Source organism: Camellia sinensis, chromosome 15 (assembly GCF_055761805.1).
Source record: "Camellia sinensis isolate YWXY chromosome 15, ASM5576180v1, whole genome shotgun sequence".
In the NCBI taxonomy this organism is placed as follows: Eukaryota; Viridiplantae; Streptophyta; class Magnoliopsida; order Ericales; family Theaceae; genus Camellia; species Camellia sinensis.
Genome location: NC_138975.1, coordinates 101,136,354 through 101,158,569, shown reverse-complemented (window position 1 = coordinate 101,158,569; position 22,216 = coordinate 101,136,354). Strand labels below are relative to the sequence as shown.

General features: G+C 36.8%; 2 protein-coding genes across 2 annotated transcripts; both read right to left on the bottom strand.

The window, feature by feature from the left end:
- Positions 1–2,108: 2,108 nt before the first annotated feature.
- LOC114256239 (formin-like protein 4) lies at positions 2,109–5,182 on the bottom strand. Its single transcript, XM_082909283.1, has 2 exons — positions 4,007–5,182; positions 2,109–3,894 (listed from the first exon to the last, which is right to left on the bottom strand). The coding sequence occupies exons 1-2, from the start codon at positions 5,002–5,004 to the stop codon at positions 2,571–2,573; spliced, it is 2,322 nt and encodes a 773-aa protein (XP_082765409.1). The 5' UTR covers positions 5,005–5,182; the 3' UTR covers positions 2,109–2,570.
- Positions 5,183–16,926: 11,744 nt separating this feature from the next.
- Positions 16,927–19,863, bottom strand: LOC114256227 (two-component response regulator ARR6). Its single transcript, XM_028195842.2, has 5 exons — positions 19,451–19,863; positions 19,283–19,359; positions 19,108–19,185; positions 18,534–18,604; positions 16,927–17,613 (listed from the first exon to the last, which is right to left on the bottom strand). The coding sequence occupies exons 1-5, from the start codon at positions 19,557–19,559 to the stop codon at positions 17,349–17,351; spliced, it is 600 nt and encodes a 199-aa protein (XP_028051643.2). The 5' UTR covers positions 19,560–19,863; the 3' UTR covers positions 16,927–17,348.
- Positions 19,864–22,216: the final 2,353 nt, after the last annotated feature.

The following is a 22,216-nucleotide window of genomic DNA, read 5'->3' as shown; positions in this document are numbered from 1 at the left end:
AGTTGATGTCAGTTTTATTTCTTTGATCATAATTGCTATGACATGTTGGTTTTTGGACAATTACAATTCATTCAATTTTGGTTTCTGCTGATAATTTACAAATTATAAGTTGGTTGTTAATAAAGAAACTAAAAGCTATATGGATTTTCTAAATGAAAGAGATTTTAAATACTTCTCCAAATGTAATTTATTATAGGCTAAGAAATTAGGGTGGATACATCTGTATGGGGAAATACTTCTCAATTTATGCTCTTACCTTAGCTTCCTTGTTTCTAAGGTGAGATTTTTCCACTAAATCCATAGACAAGAAAGATTAATTTCTAACCAACCATAGAGACAGAAAGTATCATGACCCAAACCTGTCCCTAAAGGTTTGGCATCATAACCGGCCAGTAATCCGTGATTACCGAATGCCTAACTTTAAAAATCAAACAAACAGGGCTAGCGGAAACTAAGATATAAGAAAGTAAAACATCCAACGAGCCGTGAACCCACATGAGACAAAATGCATTACTATAGATACATATATATACATATGTACACCAAGGTAGCACAAGTTTATCAAAATACAACTAAAAGAGAAGAGACATTCCCATTAACCACGGGTATAATGCCAACGGCAACCGACCCTAACACGTGAGTGATTTCAAAAGGGTGCTCACTGGACCACCTACGTGTTTCAACAGATAGGAACCTCGCCGTGAGGCACAAAAGGTAGCTTGACCAAAACGGAGGCGAGGTCGTCATCACTACGTCCCCTCCTGAACTGGATCACCTACATATATATATATATATAAAAACGTGAGGTAGAGCCCAATGAATAACAACTGTATAAAGGGGTTCTGAATGATGATCATGATGTAAGACAAATCACAAACTGAATAGATTCTTATCTCACACAGAAAGCATAAAAGTACACGTGGTACATCCCATAGCAAGCCAATACAGGCGATTTAGAAAACCAAACAGACGGTCATAAAGACCGGTACGTAGACATGATGGTCATCAAAATAATAAACAGGAATTCCAGGAATTGGAACTGACAGAGATCTCTGTAATCATGTAAACAGGTGCTAAGGATGCCACGATATACAGTGTAAGAAAAATAGGATCATCATTCATAAACATAAGAAAGAGCACGTCGGAACAGAGCATAAGATAAAGCAGGAAAGAGATACTTTAAGTTAAACATATCTTTACAATATTGTTACTCACAGTTGGCTCCGTGATGCACGTGACTGGGACGTGGTGTTTGACCTACACAGACAGATATAAGCGTAGCACACTTAATTCGCTATACAACCAACTAATTATTTTCATTATTCAGGAATTGGTCTTTTATTCTCTTTTAATGACCGTGCAATGCAAATGTACGTCAAATATGGATGCAAATCACGCTAACGGAGGCCCGATAGTAGGGTAAACGAAGCAGAAAAATGAAACTGAGGCTGCCAAACAGCAGCACGTGCGGAGCAACTTTAAAGTTGAGAAGAAAACAAAACCGATGCATATGGGAATTCTATGTTTCAACAAAACCATGGAAATCTAACTTAAAATCATGCAAGACCAATTTGGTGAGCTTTATTCATGCCAAGATTTGGAGAATTCCTCTAGTTAGGGTTTGTAACACAACTTACACTACCCAATCTCTCCTTAAACTCCATGAGTTCAAGATGAAAATTATTCTCATGCAAGAAATTAGAAAGAATTCTTACCTCAATGAGTTAATTTAGTGAAGTTGCTTCAAGTTCTCTTCTTCTCCCTTTCTTTCTCTTCTTCTCTCCTTGTTCCCTAGAATACTCTCTCTCTCTCCCTCTCAGATTATATCCCTCTCTCTCTTATTTGAGTTCATCTTAGATATAAAAATTATCTAATTTTACTTAACGTGAATTAATGAAATTAGAACCACATCACTTGAATTAATTATCTAATTAATTAAATTATTTCTTACTGGCACCTAAGTTAGCTGAACCCTACTTTAAGGGGAATTAGGCTCTACCCACCTAGTCCATTAGTTAATTGGCAATCTTACAATTTAACGAAATAGACAGGTCTTTTCACAAATTAACGTGTCTGTCAAACAAAGCATGGTGCACATAACATATAAGTAAACATAAAATGCACGTATAAATACATAATTAAGATTAACCATAAAATTAATGGCTAATTGAGAGGCGGGTGTTACAGAAGGTTGTTATCAGCACAATTAGACCACCACAGTTTGACTTCAGTGGAGTGAAAACTGGAAGGCACAGTGAAATTAAGAACAAAGAGTCGTGATGTTCAGAGATCTGACTGCCTATCTTCAGAACAGTAATGATATGGTGATCAAATTTGTGCACCAAATTTTGAAGCTAATTCCTTCCCCTTGTAAGCTTTTCTGAATTAATTAATTTTATACTGAATTCTGACATCAGAAAGGAAAAGTCTCTGTGCACTGAAAAAAGCAAACCGAAAATGGACCGACCTCTCTCAGGTTGATGGCTGCCGCAACGTGTGTGCTCCACCAACCTGTGAGAGTTCAGTATGCTGTCAGTACGGCTTTTTCAGTGCACTAAGCATTGCTGTCGTCAGAAATCACCGTCTGATTCGCTAGAAGATGTTGTCCCGGGCTTATCTGGCATAAAATATGACTGGAAGTTTTGGAATCTCGCTGGAGTCATTGTTGGCGGTGATGGTGGCGGTGACGATCCTACAACACTTGTCACATTCCTCTTTTGTAGCTTCCTTGTGATGTCAATACAAACTTGATCAACCATAGCAAGAAAGTCCTTCACAATAACAAACAATTGAAGTGGGTGTACCCCTTTGTCCTTGGAAGCTCCTGCTTGGTAATATGCCGTTGTTTTATTCACGAGCTCCATTACCCTTATTTGTTCCTCTCTCACCACCTTAAGCTCCTCTTCGCATTCCTCTAAAAATCCTTTCATTTCTCTCACAAATCCACCTCTTTCACCATTTCCACAGTTCATCAAAAGCTGCCAAATCTCAGCAATCCTGGTTGTGAGATTGGAGCACATATTAATGAAACTATCATAGTCAATGGTGGCTGCTTTCTTGACATGAGAGAATTCCACCCTCAAGCTTCCTAATATTGGTAATCCTAACACTAAGTACTCTCTGTCTGTCTCTTCCTTGGCTGTGAGGCTATCAAAATTTGGATCAGTATCATTGCTACTTTGATTATCCCTTCTTCCGAGGCTATGATTTTGATTGATGGCACAACGTTCACCCTCAGATCGAACAACTTGTTCCACAACAAAGTGAAGTAGAGTAGTCTTACCATCAGTGCTTTTCACATAAGAAAGTTTTCGAAGAGATCCAAGGTTAAATCCTTGTGCATTGCCTCTAGCTGTTCCCGCATTCATACGGTTACCAGCCTTGAGAATGGCTTCAAGAAGTTTATAGAAGATGCCGCGAGCTCGTAATTCCTTGCAACCCAATTCAAGGGTTTGCAGAGACTCCTTGAGATGCAGGATTTCAGAGTCATAATTTGACTTGAAAAGCATTGCATTGAAACGGAAAAATGCAGAGGGAACAGCTTTCAGGATGTGGTAGAGGAAAGATTCAGCATCAGCAAGTTTTGTTGGGTTGCCATTGAATTGAAGGACTTTGGATATTTCTTCTTGAGTTGGGGAGATTTTCGCAAGTTTTTCGAGTATATCAGAATTAAGGCCTCGGCCCTCAAGGAGGGCATCAAGGATTTCTTTTCGAGATACTGCAAGAGATCTAAGTACTATTGCTGTGTTTTGGGATTTCCGAGGCTCAAGGATGAAGATTTGAGCAGGTGGAACAGAGCTGGAACTAGTTGAACTTGAAATTTTACTGTTTTCAGGAGATCTGTGATTGGTGGCATTGTATCCAAATAGAGCTTCCATAAGATCATCATCAAATCTGATGAACACAGAAGACCAATAACAAGGAACAAAAATGTGAATTATCAGACGGATAGTAAAGAAGAAGAAAAAAAAACATGAATATGTGGTTAAATTCAAGGCTTATTTACCGGAAAGATCCATCATTGATCTCATCCCAGACCATTGAATGATCAGCATTGGCTATAACCTTGTCCCAGTGCAGTGGCTTCAGATTCATCCCTCTTGTGCTTTCTCCGTTGGGAGCCTCTACCCTACTAATGATGCTTGTCTTTCCCCTTGGTACAGGAGAGGGCTTCATTGATGAAACCAAACCACCAGTCCCAGGTGGTGGAGGTGGTGGTGCAGGATTTCTCTTTGCTGAAGTTGGTGGTGGAGGAGGTGGTGATGGTGGAGGAGGCTGAGGAGGTTGTGGTTGAGGGGGGCATAATGGCTGTGGTGTTGTCACAATGGGTGATGGAATAAGTGGAGCTGGTCTTGCCACTTTGGCAATATCAACCATATTACTTGGCTCATGAAGCAATGGGATTTCCTGAATTCTTTCAGAGTTCTTGAGTTTATCTCCTCTAGTATAAATCCTCTTTTCTTCTTCATCTTCTTCTTCTTCCATTGAAATTGGATTTACCCAAATTTTAGAGAAACAACTCATGAGGTGTCTTTGTTCAAGTTTTCTCAAATAAAGAACATCCAACCCATTCTCATCAACAATTAGTCCTTTCAGAGTTCCTCCTTGTTCTCTGAACTCTTGATGACTCACCACCACTGTTTCTTCTCGACGAAAACTTGAATCAAATTTCTCTCTGTGATATTGTTGAGCTATGGTTAATTTGTAGAAGAACAGGAACAAGATCCCAACAACAACTAGGGTACTTGCAGCTGTGGCCACAACAGCTTTAACATCTCTTCGATCCAGCAATCGAGTTGCCTTTATGACTGGCACTTGTGCCGGAGAGATTGGAAGATCGTTCAGAATTCCAGGTGTTGGGCTTACTACTGGAGAATTATATGCAGATGAAGAATTAATGTTTTGTGGAGTTTCTGATTGAGAAAAGGAGAGGGAACAAAAATAGAACAAGACAAACAGGATTATGAAAAAGGGAGGAAACCCTGGCTGACCCATTTGAAGCATTATGGACTTCTGATTCCTGCAAAGAAAGTGCAAGAAAGTTTGTTCTTCTTTCCTTCTTTTTTTGTTATTTTGAGCAATACAAAGATAATTTAGTGGTTGTTTGTGTTTGGGTTTTGATTGTTGACAGTTTCAAGAAGGTGGTTGATGTTGGTTGGTTTCACTTAACTCTTCCCTGACTTATATACTTCAGTGTTGTGTAAAGTCAGTATTGGTGTCATGGGTACTTGTCCTGTTTGAGTTCCATTGTGATCGATGGATGACATGTGTTGTTATGTGATGTCTCTTGTAGCACCATATCACAATAAGTAGATTGTGTTAATGTGTTATGTCTCTTGTAGGACCATATCGCAATAAGTAGGTTGTGTTCGGTTATGTGAATGAATTTGATGCACGTAGAAGAGTTGATATGCTTGTATATCATACCCTTTTTTTTTAAATGCAGGAACATCATTTATATTATGATACTGGGGATATTGGGGTGGACACCAGTTCCACACCAACTGTTATGTAATTGATGTCATCAAATATGCCAATAATTAATAAATATCGGCATGGTTTGGCAAGTGGGTTTGGATAGGTTTGGGGCTATTTTAGTCATAAAAGACAAAATAGACTATTTTAGCCACAACAAACAAAACATCGCATCCAATCCATAATCATTACACTCTTCTCTAAAAAAAAAAGTCAAAAAAGCCAAAGAACTCTTCCCAAACCAAGCTTTTTAGCTCAGGCTAAAATAGCCAAAAAATCAACCCACTTCCCAAACGACACCATCAATTGGTGGGCATTGAGCTCGGCAAGGTTGTAATTATTTTTTTTTAAATTAAAAATGAATTAACTGCTTTTATGATCTGAACAAAGTGTTGAGGATCGGGGGCACACCAGGGAACTCAAACAAGCAATAACACACAAGTTTTAACGTGGTTCGGCAAGTCGCCTACGTCCACGGGCAGCGGATTCACTATATTGAACAAAATGGTGAATTACAACACTCTCCTGTAATTCTCTCTCTCTTTGCTCTCTACTCACACCTCTCAGCTCCACATCTGATATCTATATCCTCTCCCTCCCGTCTCTATTTATACACAAAGGAGTAGGTGGGAGAGCCCTCATTCTTTGACTTTTGACATGGTTGGTGGCCTTCCATTGTTGACATGAGGTTGGTGGCCTTCCATTGTTGACATGAGGATCACCCCTTTCACATGGGGTGACCTCCAGAATCTGTAGCCAATTCAACAAATCTCCACCTTGGCGAGGATTCTCTTATCCAACATAGTGATCGATCAACACTGCCATGCACCCGAAGGTGCTCAGTTCCGAGAGATGTTGACCAAGTCCAAACAATGTTGGAACTTGATCCCAGAAACTACCTTTGTGAGCATATCGGCCGGATTATCTGCAGTACCAATCTTTTGAAGCAGAATATCCCCTTCATTCACTATTTCTCGGATGAAATGGAAACGGACATCAATGTGCTTGGTGCGGGCATGATGAACCTGGTTCTTTGCCAAACAAATGGCACTCTGACTGTCACAAAACACCTCAACGTGCTTCTGAACAATTCCCAAGTCTTCAATCAATCCATGTAGCCAAATAGCTTCCTTAAAGGCTTCCGTTACTGCCATGTACTCTGCCTCTGTAGTAGACAAAGCCACCGTTGACTGAAGCGTTGACCTCCAACTTACCGGCCCTTTAGCAAGCGTAAATAAATACCCTGTTGTTGACCGGCGTTTGTCTAAGTCACCAGCATAATCTGAGTCCACATATCCTTCCAAATTCTGCCCGAGTCGGTTATCTCTCTCGAACTTCAATCCCAGATTGACCGTGCCATGTATGTACCTTAGGATCCATTTCACTGCCTGCCAGTGATCTTTTCCTGGATCATGCATATACCTGCTTACCATACTCACAGCATGCGAGATGTCAGGCCGTGTACAAACCATAGCATACATTAATGCACCAACTGCATTTGCATATGGAACTTGTGCCATATGCTTCCGTTCTTCTTCTGTGCGTGGAGACAACGAGGCACTAAGCTTGAAATGAGAGGCCAATGGTGTACTTACAGCTTTGGTTTTCCCATTGATGCCAAATCTGTCTAACACCTTTTTCAGATACTGGGTTTGTGTCAGACAAACCGTGCCCTTCTTCCTGTCTCTCTTGATCTCCATGCCAAGAACTTTCTTTGCTTCTCCCAAATCCTTCATTTCAAACTCCCTTGCTAACTGTGCCTTGAGTTTGTCAATCTCCACCTTGCTCGTAGATGCAATCAGCATATCATCTACATATAAGAGCAAATAGATGAAGGAACCGTCGGGAAGCTTACGGAAATATACACAATGATCAAATTGACTTCTTGTGTATTCTGTCTCTATCATGAACCGATCAAATCGCTTGTACCACTGTCTCGGGGATTGCTTCAATCCGTACAACGATTTGTTCAGCTTACAGGCCCAATTCTCTTTTCCAGCAATTTTGAAACCATCTGGCTGGGACATGTATATCTCCTCTTCAAGATCTCCATGTAAGAAGGCAGTTTTGACGTCGAGTTGGGCGAGCTCGAGATCAAACTGTGCAACCAAAGCTAACAAGATGCGAATAGACGTGTGCTTCACAACAGGTGAGAATACCTCATTGTAGTCTATTCCTTCCTTCTGAGCATAGCCTTTAGCTACCAATCTAGCTTTGAATCTGATGTTGTCTCTGCCTGGAATGCCTTCCTTCTTGGTGTAAACCCACTTACACCCAATTGCTTTCTTGCCTTTTGGAAGTTGCACCAACTCCCAAGTCTGGTTCTTGTGAAGTGACCCGATCTCTTCATCCATAGCCTCCTTCCATTTGACACTTTCTACATTATGCACGGCTTCTTTGAAAGTGCAAGGAATATTGTCTTCAATGATTGGAAGTGCATAGGCTACCATATCGGTCATCCAACTGGGTTTCTTAGTCACCCTTTTCCCTTTCCTGATTGCAATGGGTTCTGATTGATGCGGAGCCTCTGGATCTTCATTTTCATCTGAACTCTCTTCAGAGCTATCCTCTGAGACTTCTTCAGGATGGTTGATTGGCTGACTAGTCTTTGTTGGAGTCTCAAACTCCACCTGCACTGACTTCTTCAATGCTTCCTCATTCTGTTGAGGATCTAATTGCTTCAGCATTACAGACTCATCAAAGGTAACGTCTCTTCTGATGAGAACTTTCTTTGATTCAGGGCACCACAGTCTGTATCCCTTGACACCGTCACCGAAGCCCAATAAGATGGCTTTCTTGGCTCTTGGATCCAACTTAGATTCTGTAACATGAAAATATGCTGGACATCCAAAGATACGTAACTGATCATAATCAGTAACTGGGACTCCTGACCATACCTCCATGGGAGTCTTCCCATCTAATACTGCAGTAGGTAGTCTGTTGACAAGATGACGAGCATAGTTCAATGCCTCGCCCCAAAATGCCTTGCTCAATCCAGACTGTGACAGCATACACCGGACTTTCTCCACCAAAGTGCGGTTCATGCGTTCTGCAACTCCATTCTGCTGCGGTGTTCCAGGAACTGTGAAATGTCTCACTATCCCTGCATTCTGGCAAACCTCAAAGAATGGATCTGATGTATATTCTCCACCATTGTCAGATCTGAGCTTCTTGATCCGTCTGCCTGTCTGGGTCTCAATCATCTTCTTCCACGTAAGAAAGATGTCTAAGACTTCATCTTTGTGTTTCATTGTATAAATCCAAACTCTTCTAGAGAAATCATCAATGAACGACACAAAGTAGTGTTTACCTCCCAACGAAGCAGTCTTGGAAGGACCCCATACATCAGTGTGGACGTAGTCTAGAATCCCTTTGGTACAGTGAATTGCAGTACCAAACTTGATTCTTGTTTGCTTGCCCAATACACAATGCTCGCAGAACTCAAGCTTCCCCGTCTTGGCGCCTTTCAACAGGCCTTGCTTTACCAATCCTTGTAAAGCCTTCTCACCGACATGCCCTAGGCGCATGTGCCAAAGTTTGGAAGTGTCTGATGCATCATCTTCTGAGCTGGAACTGGTGGAGACAGCCACTCTCCCTGTGACTGTAGAGCCATCTAGGAAATATAAATTTCCCTGTCGAGTACCCTTCATTACAACCAATGCTCCTCGAACAACTTTAAGGACTCCACCTTCCATGGTTATTCTGTAACCTTTGGAGTCTAAAACTCCCACTGAGATGAGATTCTTGGTTAGATCTGGTACATACCGTACATCTTCAAGAATTCTGATTGTTCCATCATGGCTCTTCAGTTTAATTGTTCCAATCCCCTTTGTCTGGCAAGCTTGGTCGTTGCCCATCAGCACAACTCCTCCATCGAACTCTCGTAAGCTCGAGAACCACTGCTTGTTAGGACACATATGGAATGAACATCCGGAATCTATTATCCATTCATCCGACTGGCCATATGATGAAACTGTGAAGGCTCCTCCTTCATCATTATCTCCATCTCGTGCAATATTCACCTTCTCTTCTGTCTTGTCTTTATTTGGACAATCTTTTGCCCAATGCCCCTTCTGGCGACAAGCTGCACACTCGTCTTTTGCAAGACGTCTTTTGTCTGAAGGTTTCCCCCTGGATTTTGAGCGAGACTTTCCTCGCCCTGTATTTCTTCTGTTATTTGTTCTGCCTCTGACTGTTAATGCCTCGGATGTTGAGTCCCTGTTTGCAGACTTATCTTTCCTTCTGAACTCATTGTTCACCAAGGCGTTTGCAACATCAATATACTTGATCTTCTCTTTACCGTACAGTAAAGTAGTAGTGAGATGATCATACGAGTCAGGCAAGGAATTTAACAATAACAGTGCTTTATCTTCATCACCAACATGATCATCCAAATTCTTCAAATCCGTAATAATTTTGTTGAAGTTATTTAGGTGTTCGTTCATCGAAATACCTTTAATGTAGTCGAAACGAAACAACCTCTTCCTCAAGTAGAGCCGGTTCTCAATGCTCTTTGTCATGAACTTATCTTCCAGCGCCTTCCAAAGCTTCTTCGCAATATCATATTCTGTAAAGGCATACTTCTCCTCTTTTGCAAGGCAAAGTCGGATGGAACTACAGGCCAGGAGATTCACCCTCTCCCATTCTATCTCGTCCATGTCATCTGGTTTGTCTCCCAGAGTGAAGTGCAGGTTCATTTGGACAAGCATATCCTTAACTTCGCATCTCCACATGCCGAAGTTGCTGCTTCCATCGAACTTCTCTACCTCGAACTTGGCATGGGACACCGGGGTCCAATGCCTAGAAGTGCTTGTACTGGCTGGATTACTTACGGACTCGGATGCTCTAGATTCTGCCATTTTTTAGAAACTTCAATTCAAAAAACTGACCGTACAGATGTGTCCGGAATACTCCAAATAGTTGGGAAGCACTATTGGATCGTCAAAAACGGACTCCGAATGGCTCCGATCTGGCAAAAACACTTTGGACGGGTCAGATCTACAGAATCTGGTGCGCTGAGATGCACCGGATACTTTCTCCCGTCAACGGCTGGTCAACGGCTCAGTCAACGGCGCAGGCGGCGCGGTCAACGGCAGCGCAGGCGGCGCGGTCAACGAGGCTCCGGCTCGGTCAACGCGGCTCCGGCTGACTTGGGCAGGACACGTGGCTGACACGTGGCTGACACGTGGCTGACGTGTCGGATGACGTGGCCCGCGCGTGTATTACACGCGCCTTCCCCCACTCGTCTTCTTCCTCCGTCAGCGCGTGGGGCGCGTGCGTGAGAGTGGTATCACGCGCCGGTTCTCTGAACGGCGCGTGTGGGCGCGTGCTGAGACTGTGGGTGACGCGCTTTGTTCAGAGAGCGCGTGAGGGCGCGTTGAGAAGCTTCTGGGCTCTGTTTTTGCTGTTTTGGACTCCTCTCGGGGAGTTCTTCCTCCTGGTATGGTCAAAAGTGGATTTTGAGCACTTCGAAATCTGGGCACTTTCGGGAAAAATTCGATTTTTCGCAACCCGAGCTCTGATACCAATTGTTGAGGATCGGGGGCACACCAGGGAACTCAAACAAGCAATAACACACAAGTTTTAACGTGGTTCGGCAAGTCGCCTACGTCCACGGGCAGCGGATTCACTATATTGAACAAAATGGTGAATTACAACACTCTCCTGTAATTCTCTCTCTCTTTGCTCTCTACTCACACCTCTCAGCTCCACATCTGATATCTATATCCTCTCCCTCCCGTCTCTATTTATACACAAAGGAGTAGGTGGGAGAGCCCTCATTCTTTGACTTTTGACATGGTTGGTGGCCTTCCATTGTTGACATGAGGTTGGTGGCCTTCCATTGTTGACATGAGGATCACCCCTTTCACATGGGGTGACCTCCAGAATCTGTAGCCAATTCAACACAAAGTTGGATAATGATCATGAAAAATTTGCAGGTCAGCCACCGCGGAGTCATTCACAAGCTGAAATCCAACCACATGGAAGGGGTTGTTGATCAGATCAATTTTTACACCAGAGCCTGAAACCAGTTGTTGTAAAGCCATACCAGCTCTGGAACAGTTAATTCTGGTTTTCATTATCCTAATTTTGGAGTTTATAGGTATGGAGTAATTTGACAAGGAGGCTTACACTGGTAAGATTTCCCATTTTATTTTGGTGAAATATTTTATTCCCATTATTTTTGTTCTTCTGAATTTACAATAGTGATTCATGCAAAGAAATGTATACGAATGACCCAAGTTCATTCTAGGATCACACCCAAAATGAATGCGAGTCCAATATCATTTTTTTTTGTGCATAGTTTTTGGATTTTTATTATACGTAGCATTACTATTGAACTTTTTATTGAATTTCGAGTCACACACTGATGGAGTTGGACCAAAGAACTGTCCCCTTTTCTCCAATCTAGGTTTTAAAAAAGGCTGGAGGAAAAAAATAAACATACATGCTTTCTAAATTATGTAATAAGGATAAGATCAAATTTATATTTAGATAAAATTCCAATGTGATTAAATGAGAAAGATAACTCTTTTCTTGTCTTTTCTTTCTTCTGGTTGATAAGAAAGTTGACATAATCAAGTCCTCTAGCATTCCATACATAAATTTTGAGCTACCCACAATTATGATCAATTTATTTATTTATTATTATTTGATTGGCAGACCTATAAAGATTACTCCTATATTTAAAGTCGGAAGTGAAGATGTGAACTACCAAATTATTGTTACAGAAGGATGAAGTGATGATATGCCTTGGAAGGTGTACTCATTTATAGTGAAATTTAGATGATTTTAGGCATGGCATGAGGCAGAGAAGTCACAGAGTGGGACTCACAGCTCCTTCCAATAGATGATGGAGTGCATTTGGTGTTGGAAAAATAATGATTTTCGGTAACTTCAATTCGAAATTAAAGTGGGATTTAACCGCCTGTTAAAGTAGGTATGAGTGGTTTTGTATTCTCTCAAATAAGAAAATTACAATATAAAAATGGAGAGCCGAAACCATTGAGTTATGAATGAGAATTGTCTCATAAAATGGACATCAATAAAAGTTAGGCACATTTAAATCTTTATTGGGCTCAAAACTCTTCATTTCATGAGCCCAGTACCTCATTCGGTATGCTGTATGCACTGAAAAAAAAGGCTCAAAAATATAATGGTGTGTCTTCTATGGGTGGTAATTTGCCCCAAGCATGTATTCGTATTTCCCCGTCTCATTCTATGCCTATTTTTCTAACTCCGATAAGAAATCAGAAGGGGAGGGAATTTGATTTCCATGTTCCCTTTTTTCTTCCTTTTTTTTGTCCCAGCCCAATTATATTAATTAAATAACTTTGTTATGTTCATATATCTATATATAATTTATAAATTATTTAAGATGATTTAAATAAGTATACTTTCGATTTTTATAAAAAGATGTACAGAAAAATAAGAAATAATAGAACTCAAATAAATACACATATCTAAATAAATACACTCATTTAAGAGATGCCAAACAAACTTTTAATTTGTTAACTATTAATAGAGTACAACACCAAAACATTTGTAAATATGTCATTTGTCAACTCTATCTCCCATCTTTAATCTATTTATTTATCAATCTTTATTCCACGAGATTATTGTGTTTATGCTATTGAGAGTTTGGCCTATTAAATCTCCCGTCTAGTAGGGGTGGGCGTGGGTCGATTGCGGCCACGGAACCTCCAATCCGCCATCCGTCTGTCAGATTGGCGGATTAGAGAAAATCAATCCGCATCCGTCCGCCAGATTGGCGGATGTGGATTGAGCGGATTGGCGGTTTGGCGGATGGATGCGAATCGGTTTGGCGGTTTGAAATTTTATAAATTTTCAACATAGTTCAACTTGTGCACTTCCTCAAAAAAAAAAAAAAAAAATATTACAGTCAATGACTTAAAAAAGTATTACAATTACTGCATGTCTCATCCAAAGAAAGAAAGTTTGAAACTTTAGAATATCAGAATCACTGCATGCCTCATCCACATAAATTATTATAATATGTGATTCTTAAAATATAAAAATAATTCAAACCACCAAAACCATGAACAGAGCAATAGTAGAGATTGTATGTCTCTGTGTTGTTACATTTATATATGTTTTTGAAAACAAAAACCAATCAGCATATATTATATTTTCTATTTATTACTTTTAGAGTTAGATTTAAAAACCAAAAAATATAGATAAATAATACGTTTATTTTTTTCAAATCAAAAAATATATTCAAGTTGAAAACTTTTTTTCAACAGAATATTTGAACTCTTTTTCAATTGAAAACACATACAAAATATTTAAACAAATTGAAAACACAAAATCTTATAAATTACTAAGGGTGCTCGCGGTTTGGCGGTTCGGATGCGGCCAAAGGAACCTCAAATCCGCCATCCGTCCGCCAAATTGGCGGATTGGAGAAAATCAATCCGCAACCGTCCGCTCGTCATCACTCATCCGTCAAAATGCTGCGGATCGGTTCGGTTCGGTCGGTTTTGGCGGGTCGATATATCCGCTGCTCACCCCTACCGTCTAGGCACTAGGACTGACAATGGGGTGGGACGGTGCAAATTTGTGGTAATTCGTTCCCGTACCATTTTTGTCAAGGCGGCTCATTTGACTTAGGTTCCAGTCTCGCTGTCAGTAGTCCTTTGTTAATGGACGATATTGCGTAACGTTTTTCCTGACCCTGGAATGGAGTAACCTCCCCTCCTCCTAAACTTTTTTCTGAATCAAAAAAAAAATCATAGGGCCTCGTTTGGGAACAGGCTAATTTAGTAACTTTTTAGCTATTTAGCTAAAATATGAGCTAAAAAAACTAGTATGTTTGGGATGATTTTTTGACTTTTTACGAAAAGATGGGTAAAAAATAGAGAGAAAAGAGAATTTTTGACTTTTTTATATGAATTGTTGACTTTTTGACTTTTTTTAATAACTTTTTGACTTTTTAATTAAACCGACTAGTCCCCAATCGAGACCTAAGTGTCAGGTAAATTTGGTACTCTCAAAAGGGAGCCGACACTAATAACGTAGAGATAATATAGAAAATTTTAGGAATATTAAAAAAAATAAAAAATAAGAATAAAAATAGGTACTTCTTGATGCAAACAATCCATTAGAAAAAAAAGTTTCATGTCTTGAAAGCAAAGCTGGCAAACTCAGGCCAAGTCTGAGAAGTGGAAAAAAAATTAATAAGTTAAAAAATTATTCAAAAAGTAAAAAAGTTATCACTATTCATCAAAAGTCAAAAATTACGGCTGCACAATTCTCAATGCTAATTTTTCTCTACACACTAATTTATATAATTTTTTAATACACATCTTTCTATGAAAAGTCAAAAAATTAATCCAAACAACCATATTTTCTTCCTCAACTTTTTAGTCCAAAAAGGCAAAAAGTACACTTATTTAGGACACCCCAAACAAACTCTAAATTTTTTTTTAATGGCGGTTGATAGTGTCACAAATAATGTCTATCATGACATCAAAGTGTCAATCTCTACTCGTTAGAAAAGCCATTAGAACAAGGGTTTGAATGCAAAGGTCAAAGAAAACGATTTTCAATCCAATATTGTGTTAGAAAATAATGATTTTTCGGTAACTTTAATTCGAAATTAAAGTGGGATCCAACCGCTGATTGAAATAAGTCTAAGTGGTTTTGTATTCTCTCAAGTGAGAAGATTAAAAATAAAAATGATGGGCCGAAACCATTGAGGTGTGAATGAAGATTGTCTCATAAAGAGGACATCAATAAAAGTTAAACTTAGATTTGGACTTCTTAATTTAGACTGCGCCTAGACTTGTACTTGTGCTTGTGCATGTGTTGAATTTGGTCATGGACTTAATCTTAAGCTTGAGTTAAGGTATGTTATGTTGGGCTTAGTTTGTGCATGTGTTTGAGAATGGGGTTTGGATCGAGTTGTAACCCAACATTGGTATCCATTGTGTGACACATCTAATTGGTTTATTCAAATATCATTATATACATATTTATTTGTATATATTAAGCATATTGGAGGTTTAGACCTTTATAACTCTCATCTTTCGATGATGGAGTTAATGACCATATTAGTGGCCATAGATTTTCAACCTTAGTAGCTCTAGTCCTAATGGCTAGAATTGATAGCCTTAGTTATAATGACATTTGATGGCCCTATTAATGTATAGCCTTTATGGTTAAGAATTCCCCTACTTGTATAAATAGAGGCATTTCCCTTCCAACTTAGTAGAAGAATTTAAGAGAGATTTTTTATGAAAAATGATGATGTTGTTTTGAGATAAAAGAGTTGGAGATGGTTTTTACACCAAAGAAAAATTTCTTATCTTTTTTTGCTAGTCCCTTCTTTGGTTCTTGTTAAAGAGAATGCACAATTATCAAGTTCACCGAAACTATTCAAAAAGTGCTTCTGCATTAGCTGATTTTGACTGTCGTCTCTTGAAAAACAGAAGTCGACATACCTCCAACACCCATAGTGAGCCGGTTAATCTGTTTTAAAGACACTGTGATATCACATAACCTTCAGTTTGCTTTTTTTATCTTTTATCGTATTGTGTATTTCTATAGTTATAATATTCAACATATTTTCTCATTCTATTATACAATTCGATTAATCATAAACCTATTTATCTTGTTTAATTACACAATTTGTACAACATCTTGAATGTGATTTACGCATCTTTATCCACAAACTCGCAATCTTGAATGTGTTTTACACATCTTTATTCACAAACTCGATCTCTACTCACAAGTGGCTCTAAACACTCTTTATCAGTTATTTTTTACTAGATCTTCACTTCATGAGGCTCTTATTGCAATTGACCGACGGTAGGATCAACTAAATGCATTAAGAATGATCTAAATGAAATGAAAGGTATGACGTTTTTCATCAAAACATTCAGAGAAGAGTTCTGTTCTGAATATATATAGCAACTAGACTTCCAGGATCCGGAGCGGTTAAGTCAACTCCATAACTTCTTGAGCCGTGTTTGGATTAAAATAAAAAATTTAAATAGGAATGAAAAAAATATATATATGAAATATAATTATATTACATACATATTTCTCCAACCTCTTCTTTCTCTTTTCAAATATTTATCCAAATTCACGCATCAAACACTTTTCAAATATTTACCTAAATTCATGAATCAAACACAACATCAAATCTTTATCAAAATTTATGAACCAAGCACATCAATAACCATTGGATGGAGAGGGCAAATCAAATCCTTAACCTCATAGTAAAGTTCATGAGCTATAATTGCTTTAACTAATCCCAATAATTAACAAAGTTGTTAATTAGTTTTTAAGTGATTTCCCCAATGCAGATTCAGTCTAGTCCTAAAGATTCAAGGTAACCCTGCAAATTAAGTGAAGCATTAGCTAGGGCAAAAAACAATAAACAAAATAAAAATATATAGGAAAAAAAGGCCTTAACACCCCTCCACATATTTGTTACTTCCCTTGTATTATCATAAAATCTTATCTCCTTAGTCCTACATATAAAACCAGGGAACAAAAAATGAAAATCATCTCCCAACTTTTTCATCAAGCCAGGAACATCACTCGCAATGACATCTAATATTTGAGTTACATATAGAACTACGAGTGTGTTAAATGCAAAAGAAAACAAAAATGTGTCACACCCCATCATCCAAACAAGGAACACTATGGATATATGAGCAAGGAATGGTAAGAATATTCAAATCTCGCAATGACATCTAATATTTGAGTTACATATAGAACTACGAGTGTGTTAAATGCAAAAGAAAACAAAAATGTGTCACACCCCATCATCCAAACAAGGAACACTATGGATATATGAGCAAGGAATGGTAAGAATATTCAAATCTACTATAAATGAGAGTAGATCAATCAACATTGCGCTGGAGTCTAGGCCGCTTTGTAGGAGGTTGTATTGATGGTGGGGATGGACTTGACGATTGATCAAAAGCAAACGTTGTTGGCAGCGATGGCGATGATGATGGCATGTAAGCATCTTGTAGTTTTCTCTTGCGACTTTTTCTCTTGACATTTTCCTCTACTTGCTCTCTTAATACAGAATCTTTCAGGCGTTTCACGTCTGAGAGTTTTACTGGCTTCAAGAGAAAGTCCTCTGCCCCTTCTTCCAAACATCTGTTACCAATCAGAAGTAATGCTGTAAGAATGTTTTCAATAGAAAGCCTATTGTCTTGCAAAATCAAAGACAAATCTGATCAAATTAACAAGGTGTGGCCACAAAATTGATATGCAACAAACATTTGAGTTCAAATTAAACTGTTAATTTTGTGATCAATGATGTTCATGTCAATATTTAAGTTGAAGTGAGGTGAAAGATAGATGAATCTCATATTTCAGCTAAAACTAGTCTGCTGTTGTAAAGACCTATGGACTAAAATCAAACTTAAAATTTGAAACCCATGAACAAACATGCATCATCACCATTCCAATTCATCTGAAGCTGAATGAAAATTATGATTTGATGGCATGTGTACAAGCAATAGAATCCAATATTTGCTATCCAAATCCATTATAATATTTTCTAAACGATATTTAACACAATAATACCAGGGACGGAACATGGTATGTCACATGTTCTAAAATATATTATGATAAATATAGATAACACTATAATTTATTCAGATTCTTTTAAGTGTAAGAGCAAATTTTTGCTAACATGTACACATTCACGATGTGTTTGGTTTGGGGATTTAGAAAGAAAAATTAAAAAAATAGGTAAAATGTGAATAAAATATGCTTATATTTCACATAATTTCACACACTTTTTCCATTTCTCTTTCCAAATCCCTTCTCAAATCCTCCAACCAAACAGAGCATCAATGAAACATTCTATCATCTTCAAATTAATCATATAAAATCACATTCCCAAAAGATTCCCCATTTCACATATAAAGACACAATTCTAGATGCCCCTCTGTTACATTTTGTTTTTCCAAAACTCCACTTCTCTAGATTTTATTTCATTATATTTGAAATCATAACAAAGTGAAAGCACTAATTTGAAACAAACACAAATTTAAAAACTGAAAGCATACCTATCTATACGGGTTAATATATTCTCAGATGACATGATCACCACCGGTATTTCTCTCAAAGTAGATGACTCCTGTTCAATAAAAGTTAACAATTTTAGCATTTTCTAACAATTTGGCAAAATTAAATCATCTTCAATAGAATCATGCTTGTTTGGTTGCCTAGATAACTCAGGAAAATAAATAAATCCAAAAGCCCTAACTCAAACTAATACAGCTACTTTTTTGTTAATTAAAATACTATTAAACAATAGAATAAATAGGATTGTCTCGTGTGGTTTTAGAAATTACAATATACTTCTTCAAGTCTCTAATTGCATAACCAATTACCTCTTTTATCAATTACAATTCATATAATTCATTGTTGAATCAGAAGGTAGTTAAGATTTTATTTTTTATTTTTATTTTTTAGTTCTGTACAATATAAAATTCCAACCGAGGATATTTGTAATTTTCAAAATCACAGATCAATCCGTATTTTAAACAAATATGTTTCATCATTTCATTTTCTTCCTAGAGTTTTCTCGTCAACCAAACAGAACAATCAATCTTACAAAAATCAACCCTCATAACTAACCTTGATCTTCTTGAGCAGCTCATATCCTGTCATCCCAGGCATCGAATAATCCGTCATTATTAAATTCACCTTCAAATCCTGAAATCAAGCAATGAAAAACACCATAAATGACCATAACATCAAATTAACTCCATAATGTTTGGCTGCAGAGAAAATCGAAATTTCAATTTCTTACATCGAATCCAACGGAGCTCTTCTCTCCATCCAAACCGAGATATTGCAAAGCTCTCCGCCCACTCTCTACAGCCGTAACTGAAAATTCCAAATCCAATCGGCTTCAGCACCAAAATCAAAACCAAACAAACAAAAAAATGGCTAAAACCTAATCAGTCGATCGTAGTACCTCTACAACAAGAGATCTTCAGCAACTTCTCGATCACCTTCCGGTCGACGTGGCTGTCATCAACGGCGAGAACATGGAGCTCCTGTGAACCCGATGACAGACAATCCATTTTCAATTCTCACTCTGTCTATGTATCTCTCTGCTTCTCTATTTCTCGGTCTATAAATACAGTAGGAAATAAATACATATATCTATATATAAAGAAATAAATACATATATCTATATATAGATGATACTGTGATTGCGTACATGAGGAGAAAATCTGGAAATCTACATTACTTTAATTAGGGGTAAAAAAGGTGGTGGTGGTGGTGGTGGAAAAAAGCTGAGAGAGATTCTGAGAGATCTTGGAAAATCTAATCGAATATTTTATCCACCACTTTGTCTCTTTCTCCTGACAAAATACTATTTTCAAATCCAAATCTAATAACTTTCTCGCCTCTTTCTTTCTTTTTTTCTTTCTTTTTTTTTTCTTTTTTTTTTTTTTTGATACAGATATATGTGATAGAAAATAAAAAAAAATGTTATAAATCTTAAATTTTTTATTAAATAAATAATTAAATATTTTATATAGATGTAAAATTTTAAAAATATCAACTCTATATTTAGAGATTATTTAAAATATTCTAAATAAATATATTTTTTAAATTTTTATAAAATATAAATTAAATTTAAAATGATGTGATTTAAATAAAACAATATGACTTAAATAAAATAATAAATTTTTAACTTTTTTTAAGGCATTCTAAACAAGGCCCTATGTGAAATCATTTATTTAATAAAAAATTTCATATCCCTCCTCTTACCCAAAACAAAAATGTACTACTACTGTTTGAGTAATGTGTAAACGCATCTTTGGACATCTTTTCCAATCATATGATATCTTCCTTTTTCTTTGCGCGTTACGAAATCTAATTGGGTGGTGAAAAATGTTTTCAAAAATATTTGATATATTTAATTTATTATTTTTAAAAATTATATTTAATGATATATTTAATAAATGCTAATTTATTAAATATTTTATCATGTAAAGTCTAATTTTAATATCATACGATTAAGAATAATTTAAAAGTGATAAGGTCTCGTTTGTCAACTATACATTTTAATTAAAAAGTCAAAAAATCACTATAAGTTATTACATCACTCTTTCTATTTTTCTGTACATCTTTTTATAAAAAGTCAAAAAATTATTAAAATAGACTATTCCCAAACAACAAGGCACCTGAGCTGCACTGAGGTAAGGCGAGTAAGGCTGCCACATTGGGCTTCCAGATTTTGTCTTAAAACTAGGTTTCGAAATAATTTCGATCTTAAGTTATGTTTGAAGTTAATTATTTCGGTCTTAAGCTATGTTTGGTTTATTAAAATAAAATTGAATAGGGTAATTATTCTATCATAATGTTCATTTTTCACACTTGATTACTAAAAAAGATTACAAACGAAATCAGCATTCACCATTTTGATAGAATAGTAATTTTATGACTAAGGAATGATTATTCCATTTAATTCAATTTCATTTCAATGAACCAAACACTGCATTATAGTATTAGTAGTTAAAAATAAAAGTTTAAACAAACAATTGAATTGGTGAATTATTTAAAAATAATAGATGGTTGTTTGTCAAATGTATGAATTATTTATAGAGTATTATTTGACTATACGAGTTACAATTGTTTGTGGAGAAATAATTTTTTTTTTAAGTTGAAGTTAATCAAATTTAATAATTTAATTTACTACATTGGAAAAAAAGTGTGAATAAATTAATAGTGTTTATAATAAAAAATATTCAATATTTATCTCAATAACTATGATTTATTTCAATAAATGTGTATACCGTATGCAACAAATTTATAAAAGGTACAACCAAAAAAATAAAAATAAATTGAAGAACTCGCATTCTCAATAAGTCGGTACATGACATGCTATCACCGTTTGGTCCATATTGTTTTAATTTGCTTAATTTTGACAGGGACTAAATTGACACATTGTATAAATTATAAGAATCAAATTGACACATTATTTGAGTTTTCGTGTACCAAACCTAACGATTGTTATTTATTAAATTAATATAACATAATACGTTAAATTAATGAACAATATCGAGCAAATTAAAATAATAGAAACCAAATTAACATATCATATAAATTCCATGACTATTTATATAATTTATCCATAAAAATATGTAAGTTAAAAATGTTTCCTTAGCTTTATATTTATAATAATCTATATGTAAACAACTTTTTTTAAAAAAAAAAAAAATTGTTAATGAAATGTATAGTTATTTAAATTAAAAATTAATACACGTAACTATTTTATTAATGACAAATATGAGTGACAAATTTTATTAGACTAACACAATAATAACATGACATGGCAAATATTTTAATAGGTCTTATTATTTGTAACATAAGAAGAAAGAAGAAATAAAAAAGTGATGAATACACTTTTCACTAAATTGAAAAAAAAAAAAAATCATTTATTTTAATTTTTCTATTATTTTCAAAACACGTTTTACATTAACATATTTCTTTGAGCACATGTTAAGAAATCTTATAGAAATATATTCTTTGTTATACATAAGGATAGCAATTTGAAACCAGTCCGACGAGAACCTGACCCCCCGACCTCGAATGGGACGGTTTTTCCCCGACAAAAACTCCCCACGGGCCGGGGATAGTATTAAAAAATAAATCCCCGATCATTTTCGGACAGGAGACGGTGATACATTTTCTAGCCCCGGACCCGCCCCGACCCCATCCTCGTTTG